Source organism: Anoplolepis gracilipes, chromosome 6 (genome assembly GCF_047496725.1).
Source record: "Anoplolepis gracilipes chromosome 6, ASM4749672v1, whole genome shotgun sequence".
Classification (NCBI taxonomy): Eukaryota; Metazoa; Arthropoda; class Insecta; order Hymenoptera; family Formicidae; genus Anoplolepis; species Anoplolepis gracilipes.
This window is the reverse complement of record NC_132975.1, coordinates 3109188-3127008: the sequence shown is the minus strand read 5'-3', so window position 1 is coordinate 3127008 and position 17821 is coordinate 3109188. Positions and strand designations below refer to the sequence as shown.

The 17821-nt window shown below is 30.4% G+C and overlaps 2 protein-coding genes and 2 non-coding genes across 4 annotated transcripts; 1 reads left to right on the top strand and 3 right to left on the bottom strand.

The window, feature by feature from the left end:
- Positions 1-1101: 1101 nt before the first annotated feature.
- Trnaq-uug (transfer RNA glutamine (anticodon UUG)) lies at positions 1102-1173 on the bottom strand. Its single transcript has one exon. It is a non-coding gene; the product is annotated as a tRNA-Gln (tRNA).
- Positions 1174-2528: 1355 nt separating this feature from the next.
- On the top strand, positions 2529-3414 carry Mrps16 (mitochondrial ribosomal protein S16). Its single transcript, XM_072894618.1, has 2 exons — positions 2529-2825; positions 3049-3414. Exons 1-2 carry the CDS (start codon positions 2703-2705, stop codon positions 3337-3339), a joined length of 414 nt encoding a protein of 137 aa, XP_072750719.1. The 5' UTR covers positions 2529-2702; the 3' UTR covers positions 3340-3414.
- A 1315-nt stretch (positions 3415-4729) lies between these two features.
- Positions 4730-4823, bottom strand: Trnai-uau (transfer RNA isoleucine (anticodon UAU)). The gene is made up of 2 exons: positions 4786-4823; positions 4730-4765 (listed from the first exon to the last, which is right to left on the bottom strand). It is a non-coding gene; the product is annotated as a tRNA-Ile (tRNA).
- A 3195-nt stretch (positions 4824-8018) lies between these two features.
- LOC140666735 (uncharacterized) lies at positions 8019-9494 on the bottom strand. Its single transcript, XM_072894242.1, has 5 exons — positions 9150-9494; positions 8855-9065; positions 8643-8772; positions 8342-8575; positions 8019-8263 (listed from the first exon to the last, which is right to left on the bottom strand). Exons 1-5 carry the CDS (start codon positions 9275-9277, stop codon positions 8127-8129), a joined length of 840 nt encoding a protein of 279 aa, XP_072750343.1. The 5' UTR covers positions 9278-9494; the 3' UTR covers positions 8019-8126.
- Between the last annotated feature and the right edge of the window lie 8327 nt (positions 9495-17821).

Sequence of the window (17821 nt, the reverse complement as noted above, 5' to 3'; positions counted from 1 at the left end):
ATTATAGTTTTAGTGCCTGTTCCTTTAAGCTTTATATACATGTTATGAAAACTTGAATACGAGTTATTTAAGTCTGAACACGCCACGTAGCGGCAAACAAAGGAACACGTATATTATAAAATAGATCTTTTTTGTCTTGTCGAAAAGATGATCAAAAAGATATCTTTTTGTCGACTAAAATTAATTATGACTTTTAGAAGACACATATTTTAAAAAATGACTTTTTTTGTAGGTAGAAAGATATTCTTTTAGACATCTTTTAGCCTTGTCAGAAAGATAACTTAAAAAAGACATCTTTTAATTGTCTGTGCTATCTAGGGATCGTCTTAATAAGTACAGTCTTAATAATGTGTATATATATAATTTTGAATTAAAAATTAATTTTTGTTCTATTTATAGAAATGTAAAAAATACGTTTCTTAAACCATGATTTTAAAAATGTTTCTGTTGAAACGTTTCTTATTGATGCTTGACGGTTAAAAAATATTGGATACGTTTAGAAAACGTTTATAAAACGAACATGTGCTATCTGGGACCCGGTAAAAAATTTGTTATGTATAATCATATATGATATATGACCATATAAAATTATATAGAAATATATAAAATTTTATATAAGTTATGTATAATTATATATAATAATATTTGACTTATTGTATAGTTATATATAATTTTATATTAATGTTGGCTAGATGTCAGTCAACAATAATACAAAATTATGCATAGTATACATAACTATACATAACTTATACAGAATTTTATATATTTCTATATACTTTTATATTGTTATATATAATTATATATGAGAAATTTTTTACCGGGGATACATTACTGTATATATAAAACGTATGAATATCTATTCACGTGTAGTAAGAAAATTACATATGTTAGCTCTTATGCGCTAATCTGATTTTAAGAAATTAATAATACAATAAATTTATAATATGATCCTCTTGTTTCATTGTTTACTTATATCGTTATTTATACTTAATATTATACACTTAATTTTGAAAACCTTTATTATTGTGTGCGTATTTGTATATCATTAAAAAATATCTATATATTTACATAAAACAAAAAAAAATAAAAATTATACTTGAAAGGTCCCACCGAGATTTGAACTCGGATCGCTGGATTCAAAGTCCAGAGTGCTAACCATTACACCATGGGACCGATACTAACAGCTGATTCTATTAAAGAACTTTTTTAGAGCATTTTAAGGATATTCTATCTAAACACATTTTCATAAACGTATAACCTAACACTTTCGATAATTCTCAGTGGATACCACTAAAATATGTACATACCACAGACTTCTATACTATAGAAGTCTGTGGTATATACTCCCCTACACGATATATACCTAGATGGAATATTGTGGGAATATTGTTTTGCAAGATTGGTATATTGCATGCAATATTAACAATATAGATGTTAAATTCGTTCGAATGAGGCTCAGTTGCACACAGACCAATTGGACACAAACTGGTTTGATTGGCTAATCGTGCTGGTGACTCTAAGCATTGGTTAATATGATTGGTTGTGTCTAATCGGTCTGTGCGCAACTGGGAACTGGGATTCTCCTATTCGTTCCATAGATATATTAAATATAAATAAAGCTTTATTGATCTTATCGAGTGTCAAGATAAGGGACAAGGGGACACCACAGACTTCTATACATATATTACTAGACTGCTAATGGGTGGGAGTCTATTGACCACGTCGCCAATTGGCCAGTTTAAAATGAGGCTCTCTGATTGGTTAATCGTTGCTGATGACCCTAGACATCGGTCGATATAAGTGGCTGTGGTCAATTGTGACGTGTCAAACGGGACGCTCCCCTGCTTAATTTTCCAAATTTTGCTTATATAAAATGTCCTCGAATTTTATGTACTAAGATAATTTTTTCTGTGTATGTGCTGACATGTGTCGATGCCATTATGATCAGTACCACGCACTAAAGGCCGCCGCACACACTTTTACATAACGCATAATGCATATACATAAGGAATTCGATTGGTTGAATTCCTTATGCATGTATTTATAGACCAATCTCATTAATTATTGCGAATTTAGTAAAATGATATAATAAAATTTTTCTCTTCTGTTTAACACGCTCTATCTATCCACGGGAGTTGATCCGCCAATTCGGGGACACCCTGTATAAGGAGCTTAGCGGTCTAGTATTATATAGATGTCTATGGTCTATACTGTGGCACAGTATATACAGGCTTCGTTCGAAAATATATTTAGTTGGGATTGGGAAAAAAAATAAATTAAATTAGTGGTTAATATAATTAAAAGAAATATTACGTATATAAAGATAATATTTTGACAATCAATAAAAGCATATATTTTTTTCGCAAACTGTTATTTCATAAGATTGAGAGAGAGTGCAATAAAGAAAAAAACAAAGACAGAAGATCTCTGCTCATGATTGGTTACACATCAAGTCCGCGCAAGTGCTATTTATTTTAACCCACGCTTAGATCAAATGTGCCGACAGAGAATTGCGCTACTGTATCTACTGTGACTGTGATCTAGTATATAGAAGTCTGTGGTCGCATGCCATACGATTCACTTAGTATGTATAGAGTTTGGTGCTACTAACTTTTAAGCCAATTTTTACATACACTATAAACATCGTGAAAAGTAATTACTCAAGTGTGTGTGTATGTAAATAGTTTTTAATATTAACAAATATGCCTCGACTGCCTTTGCATCCTGCATCTGGAACAGGTATTGTTACGCCGTTTGGCAAAGCAATACGAATGGTTCGTTATGGCTGCACTAATAGACCGTTCTATCATATTATTATAATTGATGTAAGTTCACCTGATTATTTTTAAAAAATTAGAATTACATAAATCCATCTTTTTTAACTATATTTAGTTTATATAATTTTTATATTTCTAAAAAACTTGTATTTTTAAAAAAAATGTAATTTATGTTTTTAAAATAGAAAAAAAGTGAAAAGGAACATATAATAAAATGAAAAAAAACAAAAGATATTTATAATGTCAATAAATTAATTTTTTTATATCATAGGTTAAAAGGTTGCAAAAGAGGCCACCAATAGAACAAGTTGGTACTTATGATCCTATTCCAAATATACACAATGAGAAACTAGTATCATTTAATTTTGAAAGAATACAATATTGGTTCGCTAAAGGAGCACAAGTATCTAAACCTGTTGCGGATTTATTAGGACTTGCTGGATTCTTACCTGTTCATCCAAGAACATATATGAGAGCATGGAGAAATCGCAAAATTGTAAAAGAAAGTGCTTCTAAAGACAAAGAAAGTATACTTAAAGAACAAACTATGTCTAAGAGTTAAAATATATTTCTTTTGTAATAAACATTTGTTTTTTTTTATATTTCACGGTTTATTAATAAAGTTTATGTTAAATAATTGTATGAAAAATGTATATATTGTTTTAATATTTAATTTCTGTTTGAGTTTTACAGACATATTTAATATAGAATAGAATCCAACTTCTGTAATTATGAATGTTGTTAAGTAAACAGTGTTTATACGCTCTGTTGGAAAACAATTAAATATTTATATTTTAAAGATGCTTTTACACGCGCACATACACACACACACACCCATATATATACAGGATGGGGCATTTATATTGAGATACCTAAATATCTAAAAAATAAAGCAAGATCGAAAGAAATGTTTCAGGCAAAAGTTGTTTGGTTTCGAGGGGATCATAAGATGGTACCATTGATCTGACCTTGAAGAGTCACGTGAAGGTCATTTTGAATTTCTTAAATGGAACGCCCTATATATTTTTGCATATCTTGTAGCTTATCTCGAGAGCTTTCCAAAATACTATAATCAAATGTTTTTTCATTGCGTACTTTTCGAGTTATAAGGCTTCAAAGTTTCAATATTTTGACATAAAATACAAGATATCTTGTAAAATATTCATTTTTCGATTATCTTACCCTAATACTTTTATGCACAGAATAATGCGACAAATCAATTGGCATAATTAAACACATAATTATGTTAAAGTAAAAATGTGTAACTGCTAGTTGCAAATTCAGATTTTTTCTTAAAGATAATTATGTATTTTACGGCAATTAATTTGTCTCATTATTCTGTGCATAAAAATATTAGGATAAGATAATCGAAAAATAAATATTTTACAAGATATCTTGTATTTTATGTCAAAATATTGAAACTTTGAAGCCTTATAACTCGAAAAGTACGCAATGAAAAAACATTTGATTATAGTATTTTGGAAAGCTCTCGAGATAAGCTACAAGAATATGCAAAAATATATAGGGCGTTCCATTTAAGAAATTCAAAATGACCTTCACGTGACTCTTCAAGGTCAGATCAATGGTACCATCTTATGATCCCCTCGAAACCAAACAACTTTTGCCTGAAACATTTCTTTCGATCTTGCTTTATTTTTTAGATATTTAGGTGTCTCAATATAAATGCCCCACCTTGTATATATTTATGTGTATATATATGTATATATATATATATATATATATATATATATATATATTTATTTATTTATTTATTTATTTATTTATTTATTTGTTTGTTTATTTATTTATTATATTGTCTCTCCCTCTGTGTATATACGTGTAAAAATTTTAATATGAATGCGTATTATTAATTAATATTATTAATTATAATCAATAATAATATGTCACTAACAATAATATATTATATAATACAAAAATAATAAAAAAAAATTTTCCCCAGGTGAGGCTCGAACTCACAACCCCGGCATTGCTCACAGAATTACTGTCTTATAAGTACCGTGCGCTAACCGATTGCGCCACTGGGGACTTGTATCAGTGTTTCTCTTATGTAGTAGATCCAATAGTGCAATATATATATATATGTATGGATAAGGATAAATGCCTACTTACATGAATTTATGCACATATAAGGACAAGTATACATTTTTCATATATGTATATATAAATGTATTGATAATTGATACGTGCATTTTGTAAAGACATTAATATTTATCCTTTTTTTGTACATGTCTTCATATATACACTCCTCAAAAAAATTAACGGAACAATTTTTTGACGTAAAAATTGTCAAACTTTGAAATGCTGTAACTTTGCGAGAAATTATCCTACTGAAACGAGCAAAAAAGTAATTAAAGTTTTTAAAAGTAATTAAAGTTTGAAATGTCTACTTTGTTCTTAGACCCATGACAATACATTCATTAATTTTGAAGTTATGTGATTTCGGAGCGGAATAATGCATAGAGGAAATGAAAGTCTCAACTTTAACGCACGTTTTGAATTGTAGGCGTGATGAAGAATACGTTCACTATATGCATATTCTGTTTAAAATTCTCTCACAAACTTTAAAGTTGAATATCTCCGCCAAAAATAATCAAATTTTAAAAAACCAAAGTGGACTTGAAAGAGTACATTTTCAACTTTTATTCTTAAGCTAGAGTAGTCGAAAGAATGATTTTTACATTATGTGCAGTCATCTTAATTTGTATTGACGTATTAAAATTTTGGAGCTAAGTTCAAAGTATAAAATGGCATGCAAAAAGAAATCATATCTGAAATTTAGTCTTACTACTTGAAAGTTGATACTTTCAACTTCAAAATGCTTTTTTTTCGTTCTTGTACATGATCTGTTCGCCTAATATGGCCTACTAAAGTTTAAAAAGAGTTTTTTCGTTTAAAGTGAAATTGACAAGAAAAAATCGTATGACAAAAAATAAAAAACAAAATTAAAGCTAAAGAAACAGCCTTCATGTGAAGTTGGTTTAATAAGCCACAAAAAATCGCCTCACTCGGTGTGAAGCGTTAAAGTTGAGATTTTCATTTTCTTATTTGTCTTATTCCTCATCAAAGTCACATAACTTCAAATGATTGTATCGTCATGGGCGCAAGAGCATCTCAATGTAGACATTTCAAATTTTAATTTGCTTTTTTGTTCGTTTCAGTAGTATAATTTCTCGTAAAGTTACAGCACTTCGAAGTTTGACAATTTTTTTGTCAAAAAATTGTCCCGTTAATGTTTTTGAGAAGTGTATACAGAGTGTCCCATAACTCGCGAACCACCGGTCAGGTGCAGATAGAGTAGGTTAAATTGAGTAAAAAAGTTATCTACCATTTTGCAATTTTCGCAATAATTAATGCAATATTATAAGAGATCAGCCAATCGGCGCCCGGCAACAGCGCGTGGCACGAAGAAGCCTTCCACTGTTACTTGATATTAGGCGCGCCGACGAAACGGTGGAAGGAACGCTCTGCATTGACAACCTGAAGAGTCATTCCTCAAGAGTCGTTCCTCCCACCGCTTCGTCGGCACGCCTAGTATCAAGTAACAGTAGAAGGCTTCTTCGTGTCGCGCGCTCCTGCCGAGCGCCGATTGGCTGATCTCTTATAATTAATATCTCATTAACTATTGCGAAAATTGCAAACTGGTAGATAACTTTTTTACTTAATTTAACCTACTCTACCTGCACCTGACCGGTGGTGCGTGAATTATGGGACACCCTGTGTATATATATATACACATAGTATCCGGTAAAGATTGAATCAACGTTCGTGAGCAGGTAGAGCGTATTAAACTGAACAGAATAGTGTCCTTTATCATTTTGCAATTTTCGTAATAATTATTGAGAAATTAATTAAAAAATGTCGACCAATTCGCGCCAATATATTAGCGCTCTGCAAAAAGACAGCCCGCTGTCAAGCAGTCGGTAAAGCACAGCGAGAAGAGACAACCCACTGTTACACGGGTATTATGCGTGCGACTATAGCAACTACATGACAGCGGGCTAGCTTTTCTTGCCACGTGTTAATACTCACACGAATTGGTCGATATTTTTAAATTAATTTCTCAATAATTATCGCAAAAATCGCAAAATGGTAAAGGACTTTTCTGTTCAGTTTAATACATTCTACTTGCTCACGAACGGTGATTCAATCTTTGCCGGATACCCTGTATTTAGAATTCTTTTGTCTCTCTTTCAGATGATTCCTGTAATTGAAAGACGAGTTTGGATATAAATGTCAAGTCAAGAAACAGAGTATTATTGAAATCATGATAATTTTCGTGTTTGTAGTGATTTATTTAAATTCACATATCCGAATAATATAACATTATTATTTAAATTCACTTAATATCCGAGTAATATAACATCAGAAATACCCAATTTATCAATACACAGAATTTTAAAAGTATAGCAATATTATACCTTCATCATATTATATCTATCAGACTTTTAGCAGAAAGAATAAAGTATTAGCCGGTTATGCGATTTTTTAAAATGTCAAAGATATAATAAATAATAAATTAACAAAAAATAATGTAAAAAATCGTAACTCAAAAAGTATTAATTATTAAATAGAATTTTATTATAATAAATTTTGAAAGTTTCGACGTGAACTTTAAAAATATGCAATAAAATAGGAATTCATTAAAAAAAGTTAAACTTGTTGTCGTAATTTTTTAATGCAATAGCTTTAATAGATTTTTAATATGCATGGTTAGGTTTTGTAGTACAAACAAAAATAGTTTTTGTTCCAAATATTTTTGTTTATAATGTTAAATTTTTGAAATAATTGTTCAAGCAAAAATATTCTGTACATGTATAATGTGCATGCGCACATGTATACACTTATAGAAAAAAAATATTAATAGTTATAATATATTGAAAAGAATAGTTTCTTTTAATAAATTTTATGCATCAACTTATTTAACATTATAAATGTCCCTTTATTTTCATTGCTGTTTGAATATTTTAAGAACTAAAATATACAAATTATATATTAATTATATATTTTTAAAATTATGTATATTAATTATATATAATTAAGTCTAATAATTCATTTTTAAACCAATTTAAAAAAAATTTTTAATAAATAAAAATTTTAAGAATAAAATAATGTAGTCTTTCTAATCAGCATGCTTACTTTTTTGGAATTGCTTTAAGGAATTTAAGTAAAGGAGTAAGAAAGAAAACTTTTTATATTTTAATTATAGAATTATTTAGTTATTAATATTGAAACTTCAAGCTTTTAATTTATTTAAATAATGAAATAGTTATAATTCATATAAAAATATTTTAAATATTCTCTGCAAATATTGTATTTTGAGAAATACATTTATGCATTTGTGTTTTTAGCATAATTATCAATAGCAATGCACAATCTATCCCATAATTCTACAAGTTTGTCCTTTGTCAAGCTAATTTCACAAAATTCTTTTAATAAAGTTCGATTTTCCTTAGAAAATTTTATTCCTAAATCAACAAATTAATAATATTTTGTATCTATTTAACTACTATTGTAATTTCTATTTAAAATGTTTATTTTTTTACCTATATCTGTAGGTTTTACTGTAAAAAAATGTTCAACGTGCCATGTTAGTTCCAAAAATTTCATTGTCCACTGGAATATTATATAGTTTTTTTCTGTATTTATGGATGAGTGCACATATAATAATATACCTCCATTTTCCTGAGTATAAGGTTGTATAGTTGCATATTTATTTGATTCTAAACTATGGAGAATCTTAGATCTAAGAATGTTATTTTCATTGTAATCGGAAAGTGCTGAAAGAAGGATGATTTATTATATGGCATTAAAATTGTTATAGTTTATATCATTGTGATTATTTACCAGACATAAGAAGAGAAAAGTTTTTTATGTTTGTAATTTTCTCAAACCAAGGAGATATTTCGAGCATGTAACAATGCTCAATGTCTATAAAGTAGCATATTATATTGTCAATTTTAAAGTCATCCATATCCTGAAAAGAGAAGTTAAAAAATTAAAAAAACAACATTAAAAAAATTAGTTACAACGTATTGAATTTTGCAATTCTCTTATACCATGAGAATCACTGTCAATTCAAGATTCAAGGAAATTGTTTTTGTTATCACTCTTGCTGTATAAATAAAAATATTGTTGCATAACCATTTTTTATTGATATCTTTGAATGTTATTCCTGTCACCTGACCCGCAATCTCACATAATTTAGCCTTGTATTTGATGGATTGTGGTTTCGATAATTTGTAATCTTCATTATCAAAAGATAGTGGGCTACAATTATTTGGAATGGATAAGTTTATTGATCAAAGAATTTGCATAGGAAAGAATTAATTACAGAAATAATTAATCAAATACATATTGAAATTAATTAATGGTTGATCTTTGTCATCTTCTTGAGCCTTTAGTTTGTCTTTTAATTGAATTGCTTTTTTTAAAAGTTCTTTTTTTTGCTTACGTAATTGTACTATCTCTTCATTTTCCATAATTTCACTACTATTTATTTTCTTTTTTTCTTTTTTTAATTTGAATATTAGATTAACAAGAGTCAAAGAGAGAAAGGTTAGAAAAAAACAACAACACCTCTAACAAGACCTTTACGGGCGCGTTTGAAGAGACACTATGGGTGCGTTCAGGGAACTCGCTATCACCAGAGAGAAGAATGAGAGGGATCATGCCCCCGTTTTTTAGAGAACGCTTTTTCTCCGCCGTACAGTGGCGCTAACTGGATCCACAATTGAGTTTTCGGAACTACGTGGCTGGATCCACTTTCCAGTGCCACGATAAAACGACCGATTGGTTCAAGTCCGTGCTAGATGCACAAATTATGGTTCGTGTCCGTGCTAGATCCATAATTATAGATCTCTAAAGTACGAAACATATAAGAGATTTATTAATATGTTTTATTAAATATTATTAGCTGCGTGATCTTTTTCCACTTTAGCATATATTATGAAGTAATATATATGTATATATAGAATTAAAATGCATATTTTATTTTACATAAAATTTAATATTTTAATAATTTTAATAAAAAAGTATTTTAATAAAATATATATGTGTATATTACTTCAATATATATTACCGAAATGAAAAATAAGATTATACGCAATAATGTTTCGTACTTTATTAAGTGCTATGTATATGTGTACCAATCAACTGACACAATATATATGTGTATATATATATATATAAAATTTTATAATAGGAAATAAAATCAAATAACTCTTTTATTTCATATTTTGTTAAAAGTAATTATTGGATTAGCAAGACATTTGCGTTTAAAATGACACTGATATACATATAAGACATAATCACAACAACTAAATCGGATAATTTTGAATTAGATTAAGGCTCCTGAGTACTCGCCACGAAACTTCGATGTCGACGGTGGCGACATATAATTCTGTCTCTTTCCTTCTTTTGGGAAATATGTCAGAAGCGAGAAATGACAACCCAATTTATGTTGCAACCTACGTCGTAATTATTTGCTTTTTACTAGTGTTGTAATGTGCAACGTATTTATGAAACTTATGAAAACGGACGGCTGCCAAGCTGTGTAAGGAATAAACTGTGTAAAGTAACATTTTCCTCTCTTTTCAACAGCTGTCAAATCGCGTGTTTTTCCGCATTTCAAGGATTCATTTTAGACTCAAGTTACAGTTATTTATCAATTGTCAAAAGAAAGGATTATCAGCCGTCCATTTTTACAAGTGTTCTGAAGAGATTGGTAGTATTATTTCGTTGAAATATGTTTTTATTTACATGTCAGTTGCAATATAAATCAGGGTGTCATTTCTCGCTATTTCTCGCTTGTGACGTTACGATTTCAGTATGGCCGCGGTGACTACTCAGGAGCCTAAAGATCTTCGATGCTGGAGCTCAAGGAAAGCGAGAGAGAGAACGAGTAAGGAGCAAGCGAGATAGCCAACATTAAAGAGAGTGCCGAAGTCTCGTCACGAGCCTTCTTTTATCTCCGGTCTTTCGAATCGTATTTCATTTTAGCATAGAAAATAAAATTTTAACATTTCGCATTTTATCGGTCCAAAAATAATTGTAATGGATTAATGAGATTTTTGCGATTAAAATGACATCATAATAAAAATATATTAATTATTTATCAATTTATGTAATTAAAAATTATGCGATTTATATCGTGTTTGATGTCAATATATATAAAATTATATATATATATATATATATATATATATATATATATATATATATATACATATATATATATATATACATATATATTGTGTCAGTTGATTGGTACACATATACATATCACTTAATAAAGTACGAAACATTATTGCGTATAATTTTATTTTTCATTTCGGTAATATTTATTGAAGTAATATACACATATATATTTTATTAAAATACTTTTTTATTGAAATTATTAAAACATTAAATTTTATGTGAAATAAAATATGCATTTTAATTCTATATATACGTATATATTACTTCATAATATATGTAAAGTGGAAAAAGATCACGCAGCTAATAATATTTAATAAAACATATTAATAAATCTATTATATGTTTCGTATTTTAGAAATCCACAATTATGGATCTAGCACGGACACGAACCACAATTTGTGGATTTAGCACGGACTCGAACCAATCGGTCGTTTTATCGTGGCACTGGAAAGTGGATCCAGCCACGTAGTTCCGAAAACTCAATTGTGGATCCAGTTAGCGCCACTGTACGGCGGGGAAAAAGCGTTCTCTAAAAAACGGGGGCATAACCCCTCTCATTCTTCTCTCTGCTACCAACGCTACCAAAAATGTTCGCGGAGCCAATAGCGTGATAGCGGTAGCAAGCTCTATGAACAGCAATAGCGTAGCATATTACCAATTTTAAACCTAACTAAATACTATTTCACATTTTAGGTATGATTTACTAATATTACTGATTTTTCTTTTTGGAAGAAAAAAAGTTATATTTTGATATAAATATTTATAAAATATTTAAATAATTATTATAAATATCTTGTAAATATTTTATAAATATTGTCAATATTGTCATATTTATCTAAATATTGATGTATATATATCGCTGAATTTTTCTTTATTACGTATTATGCCGGTCAGTTATAATAAATTAGGTTAGGTTAGGTTAGGTTATGCTGAACACTACTGGTGCGTTTGGAGAACTCGCTATCGCACTACCAACGCAAATGCTATCGACACACTTGTTTACACCGACATATTTTGATACGCGTACTAAATACTACTGGCCAATCATAGCCATTCCATTCTTTAGAAGACTGGCTATGATTGGCTAGTATAGTATTTAGTACACGTATCAAGTGCTCGGTGTAAACTAAGCTATAGAAGTTTGTGGTAGCAATAATTAATATTATATTGTATTATAGCTTAGTAGTATTTGGGTGCAATCGATACATCCTATTATGGATGGAAAGTTGACCATTTCATAAAATTGATTTTTATTCCTTCGACGTTTTTCTTCGGTGGAAAAATTAATATATACACTTAAGTGTGACGCTAAAATTCTGGAAACTCGTGCAACAATTCTCGATACTGATGCTTGACTGTATCCTCGTAAATCTCCATTAACAATCTGCAATTAAAACAGCATATAAATAAAATAAAAATAAATTATCTATTTTAATTTATATATATATATATATATATATCATAGTGTCGGAACAAAATTTACAAACCTGAAAGCTACTCGTTGCATAAAAACGCAGTGTTATTAAGACCTGCATTAACGGAGAAATCGGCAGTTCTCGATTATTGAACCGTCTTAACTTATCATTCACTAAAGGTAATAGGATCTCGATTATGGCTCCTTTGTTGAATCTATATCTTTTTTGAAAAGGAACATCTTCGAAAAATTCCACAGGATTTTCCCAATCACGAATATATCTTTTCGCAAGTCGCAACAAAATCCAATCCTCTACATTTTCATCTTCAAATCCTTCGTCAGAATCGTTAAAAAATTCGTTGTTCATCATGCACTTTTAATGTGAATGCGTAACATCACAAATAATAACAAATTGAAATGTGACAGCTAAACTTGAAAAGGTTATGTTTGCGCATCATCCGCTAAAAAAAGTTAAAATCTCCTCCTTAAGAAAGCTCGTGACCTTCTTTGAAATAAGGGAGCTAATAAAGTTCCTTGTTTGGTCAAGGAAGGTTTATGAAATGTCGAATGAGAAATAAGGAATCCTTATTCCTCAAGAAAGGACTATGAATGCAGGTATTAAATATAAGATCGGATTATGAATACCGACCTATATCTAGAATAAAACCACAGTATATACATTAGACAGTAGCGCAACTCTCTGTCGGCACCTTTGATCTTAGCGTGGATAAGACCGGGTCTACAATAGATGTAGTAAGCCTTAAGCCGTAAGAAATTAACCAATTACATTTGACTTTAGAGAAGAATAATGAATATGATTAGTTCATTTCTTACGACTTAAGGCTTACTACAGTTATTGTAGACTCGGCCTAAAAATCAACTGCACATGCATGTGTGAGTTATGTAACCAATCACGACAGTGCCTTCTGTCTTACTTACTCTCTTGTTTATAGTTATCTTTCTCTTTCTATCTTACTGCGTATACTTACACTATGGCATCTTACATTAAAATACATACACTATGGCTGCGTTTGTTTTAGGCGCTCGCACGCTGTAAGCGTCATTTTATCTCTGTTAAGGCACAATTTCACGCAGCGAGTAAAAGCTGGCGTTCTACCTTCACTCCATCAATTTTCGCTAGAATGGCGAATCCAGCGAATGAACGCTCAAAGTTCGACACAGTCCAACTTTTAGCGAATTGAAGCAACGCTGAAGTTTAAATTATTTTACATAATTAAAAGTGTATAAAAGAAGAAATTATGGCTGAAGGGTTTAATCAATTGACAGCACCCGAAAATATGGACGAAGTTAGTATACAGAGTGTCTCATAACTAACGAGCCAACGCTCGTGAGTGGGTAGAGCGGGTTAAATGGAATAGAAAAGTCCTGTACCATTTTGCGATTTTCAGAATAATTATTGAGAAATTAATTTACAAAGATCGGCAAATCCAACGCGAGTAACAGCCCGCCGCAAAAAAGATGGCGAGATGGACGACCCACCGCTAGGCCGGTCGCTAAATAATAATCGCTAATCTATTGTTCTTATCAACGCTTCTCGTCTATGCCCCTGGTACCGCGAGGCAATGGCGCCTATTTATGCCGCGCGCACTTAGCGACCGTCATTAGGGCCGTCTTTCTTGCTATCTTTTTTTGCGGCAGGCTGATACTCGCGTTGGATTTGCCATTCTGTATAAATTAATTTCTCAATAATTATTTTGAAAATCGCAAAATGGTACAGGATTTTTCTATTGCATTTAACCCGCTCTACCCGCTCACGAGCATTGGCTCGTTAGTTATGAGACACCCTGTATATTATATACATACAGTATTTTTTAATTTATATACATACAGTAAATTTTAAAAATTTAAAAATTTTTAAAAATCGGAGCTACCCAAAACCTTTTCTTCTTATATTTATTACTTTTTTTTTCACAAACACATCACAGCAACTGCAGCAGCTATACGCCGTCTTCTAATTTCAGCTATAACCGTTACTGTATGTCTATATTTTATGTACTCGACGTATTGATTATATTCTAACTCCATTTTTGCGGTTATATCAGCAATTATCGCTTTTTAAACGCTGCTTTGCGTTGTGATGAAATGAGGGTAAAACGCCAGCTTTTATTCGCTCCATGAAAAGGACAGAGGCGATAGTGAACAGCTTTTTAATGCTGCTTTGCGTGGCGGTGGAGTGGGGGTAAAATGCCAGCTTTTACTCGCTGCGTGAAATTGTGCCTTTACCAGGGTTGGGTAGTAACAAGTTAAATAGTTAAAAGGTAAGTTAAAAAGTTAATAACTTATAACTTAACTTAGTTAATTTTAATGCCATAAACTTTAAACTTTACACTAGTTAATTTTAACTTAACTTATTTTTATACCAGTTAATAAATAATTTATTAATATCAAAGTCATATGAAAATTGATGATTGTAATGTATAAAATATATATATATATATATATATTTAATATTTTATTTGTTTATATGTCGATTTGTTATTAGATAAAGAATTATTAGAGTACTTGGGAAAGAAATAAATTAGGGACTTTAGAAGAACTGTATTTAAAATTAACTAATAATTCATAAGTATTTATAATTAATATTATATTTTAATAAAAATATTTATTTAATAAAAATATTCTGCCTTTTTCTTGTATTTTATATCTTTTCTTTTGTATTTTAGATATATTTTAATAATATTAATTAATAATGTAATTTACCAATTAATAATATATAAAGAAAAATAAAAAATAATAAAAAGATAGTCTTTTATAATTTATAAGAAAGAAAAATATTATTTCTACTTTTTTATATATCTTTTTATTATAGCCTAAATTAAAATATTAATTAAAAGATTAATTATGCAAAAAATGTAGTTTTATATAATTAACGTTAACTTTTAACTTTAATTTTTAACTTTTTAATTTAACTTTTAACTAAGTTAGTTTTTGTTTTTAACTTTAAATGTTAACTTATTTAATTTATTACCAATTAACTTTCAACTTAACTTAGTTTAAAAAAAATTAACTTCTCCAACCTTTACTCATTATATGTCAAAAAGAGATAGAATGACGCTTATAGTGTGCGAGCAGCCAAAACGAGCGCAGTCTATATTTTTTGTTTATTAATTTTAATTCAATTATTTGTCTATACATTATAACTTAGGCCGGGTCTACAATAGCTGTAGTAACCCTTGGGTGGGAGTCTATTGACTACGTCGCCAATTGGCCAGTTTAAAAAGACTCTCTGATTGGTTAATCGTTGCTGATGACCCTAGGCATCGGTCGATATATATGGCTGTGGTCAATCGTGACGTGGTCAAACGGGACGCTCCCTAACCCTTAAGTCGTGATTACACTATAAGTTGCGGGTTCGGTTGCGGTTGGAATTAGTGACCTTGTTTACACCGAGCACTTGATACGCGTACTAAGTACTATACTAGCCAATCATGGTCAGTCTTCTAAAGAATGGAATGGCTATGATTGGCCAGTAGTATTTAATACGCGTATCAAACACCGGTATTCATAGTCCGATCTTATATTTAAGATCGTCTTAAGATCCCGTTCAACCAATGAAGTAGCCGCATAGCATCATTTTATTGGTTGAATGAAATCTTAAAGGTCGGCAGGACAGCTCCGTAAAGTTAGCCGAACTACTTTGATTTTTTTTAATTAAAATTAATTAATTGTTTGGAGATGATTGGAAGTCTAATTAAAATGTTTCATCGTTTTTTTTTAATTAAATAATTAAAATTTCGATGTAAAGTTAGTTGAACATTTTTATTTTTCGTTCAATCGAGTTAAACAAGAGTTTATTCGATGCAGAATCGTTAGGTCGTCACGAATAAATTATTTACAACGTTTGGTGATCCATAGTTTATCCGAAAAATAAAAAAAATCATGTGCGGTAAAATGACGACGATGACTGTGAAATTAGCTATGCAATCACGCGCGCATGCGTTTTAGTAACTTACACAAAATTTTAAATAAATCCTTTTTAAGGCTCCTGAGTACTCGCCACGAAACTTCGATGTCGACGGTGGCGACATATAGTTCTGTCTCTTTCCTTCTTTTGGGAAATATGTCAGAAGCGAGAAATGACAACCCAATTTATGTTACAACCTACGTCGTAATTATTTGCTTTTTACTAGTGTTGTGATGTGCAACGTATTTATGAAACTTGTGAAAATGTACGGCTGCCAAGCTGTGTAAGGAATAAACTGTGTAAAGTAACATTTTCCTCTCCTTTCGACAGCTCTCAAATCGCGTGTTTTTCCGCATTTCAAGGGTTCATTTCGGACTCAATTTACAGTTATTTATCAATTGTCAAAAGAAAGGATTACCAGCCGTACATTTTTACAGGTGTGCTGAAGAAGTTGGTAGTATCATTTCGTTGAAATATGTTTTTATTTACATGTCAGTTGCAATAAAAATTAGGGTGTCATTTCTCGCTATTTCTCGCTTGTGACGTCACGATTTCAGTATGGCCGCGGTGACTACTCAGGAGCCTTAATAATGTAACTATGCAAGTTGCCAACCCATGTGAAATTGTATATGCATTGCAAAGTACATGCTTAGATGAGAGTGCATAGGGGGACGGGGCTTCGCCCCATCCGTATGAAAAAATATGACAAAACTTGAAAGCGTAGAAACTACCAAGACTGACAGTACTGTGTGGAAGTTTCAAATAAAATCTTAATTCAACCTATGTCCGAACTCTTACATTATATTTATAATTTTTTATTCATAATCTTACAAAATAAATACTGAATGCATCGATGCACGATTCATAGAGCCATTTGCCTAACAACGCTTTAGTCAAATAGCATTTGCTTAGGAAAATAGAATTGAAACTTCCACACAGTACTGTCAGCCTTGGTAGTTTCTACGCTCTCAAGTTTTGTTATATTTTTTTAGTTAATGTTCGAAATATTATTTGATGTTCGAAATATTATTTGATGACGATGGAGATTCTTTAAAACTTAATACAGAAGTAGAAAACATTCTTTTAATTTTTAATAAGTATCGCGAGAAAACTGCAATATTACCCCTAAAGAATTACGTAGAAAAGATTTTACCATATACATTATACTGATGTACAATTTAAATCACATTTCAATTATTAATCATATATTAATTACATTACAATTTAAATCCATTTTTCTATTCATCATGCGATACCACGGGAGCGTTTTCCATATAAACGCTCACGCGCCGTAAGCGCTCACGCTTTTGCTGCCCTATCTCAATGAAATAAGCATTTGTGAGCACAAGTTGTGACGTCACAGTGACGTCATTAATGCGTTTATAAGCGCTTATAACTTCAAATGGAACAGCGTAAGCAATGCTTATAAGCGCTTTAAGCGTGTAAGCGTCCAAAAGGAACGCACCCAAAATTTTACGTGAAAAGGTG

What these genes read in the sequence shown, in the direction of transcription:
- Mrps16 (XM_072894618.1), top strand. Translation starts at nt 2,703, where the DNA reads ATGCCTCGACTGCCTTTGCATCCTGCATCTGGAACAGGTATTGTTACG. An exon ending in ATCATATTATTATAATTGAT is followed by an intron (nt 2,826 to 3,048) that starts GTAAGTTCACCT and finishes TTTATATCATAG; the next exon opens with GTTAAAAGGTTGCAAAAGAG.
- LOC140666735 (XM_072894242.1), bottom strand. Translation starts at nt 9,277, where the DNA reads ATGGAAAATGAAGAGATAGTACAATTACGTAAGCAAAAAAAAGAACTT. An exon ending in CTTTTCTCTTCTTATGTCTG is followed by an intron (nt 8,576 to 8,642) that starts GTAAATAATCAC and finishes TCCTTCTTTCAG; the next exon opens with CACTTTCCGATTACAATGAA. An exon ending in AGTAAAACCTACAGATATAG is followed by an intron (nt 8,264 to 8,341) that starts GTAAAAAAATAA and finishes TTGTTGATTTAG; the next exon opens with GAATAAAATTTTCTAAGGAA.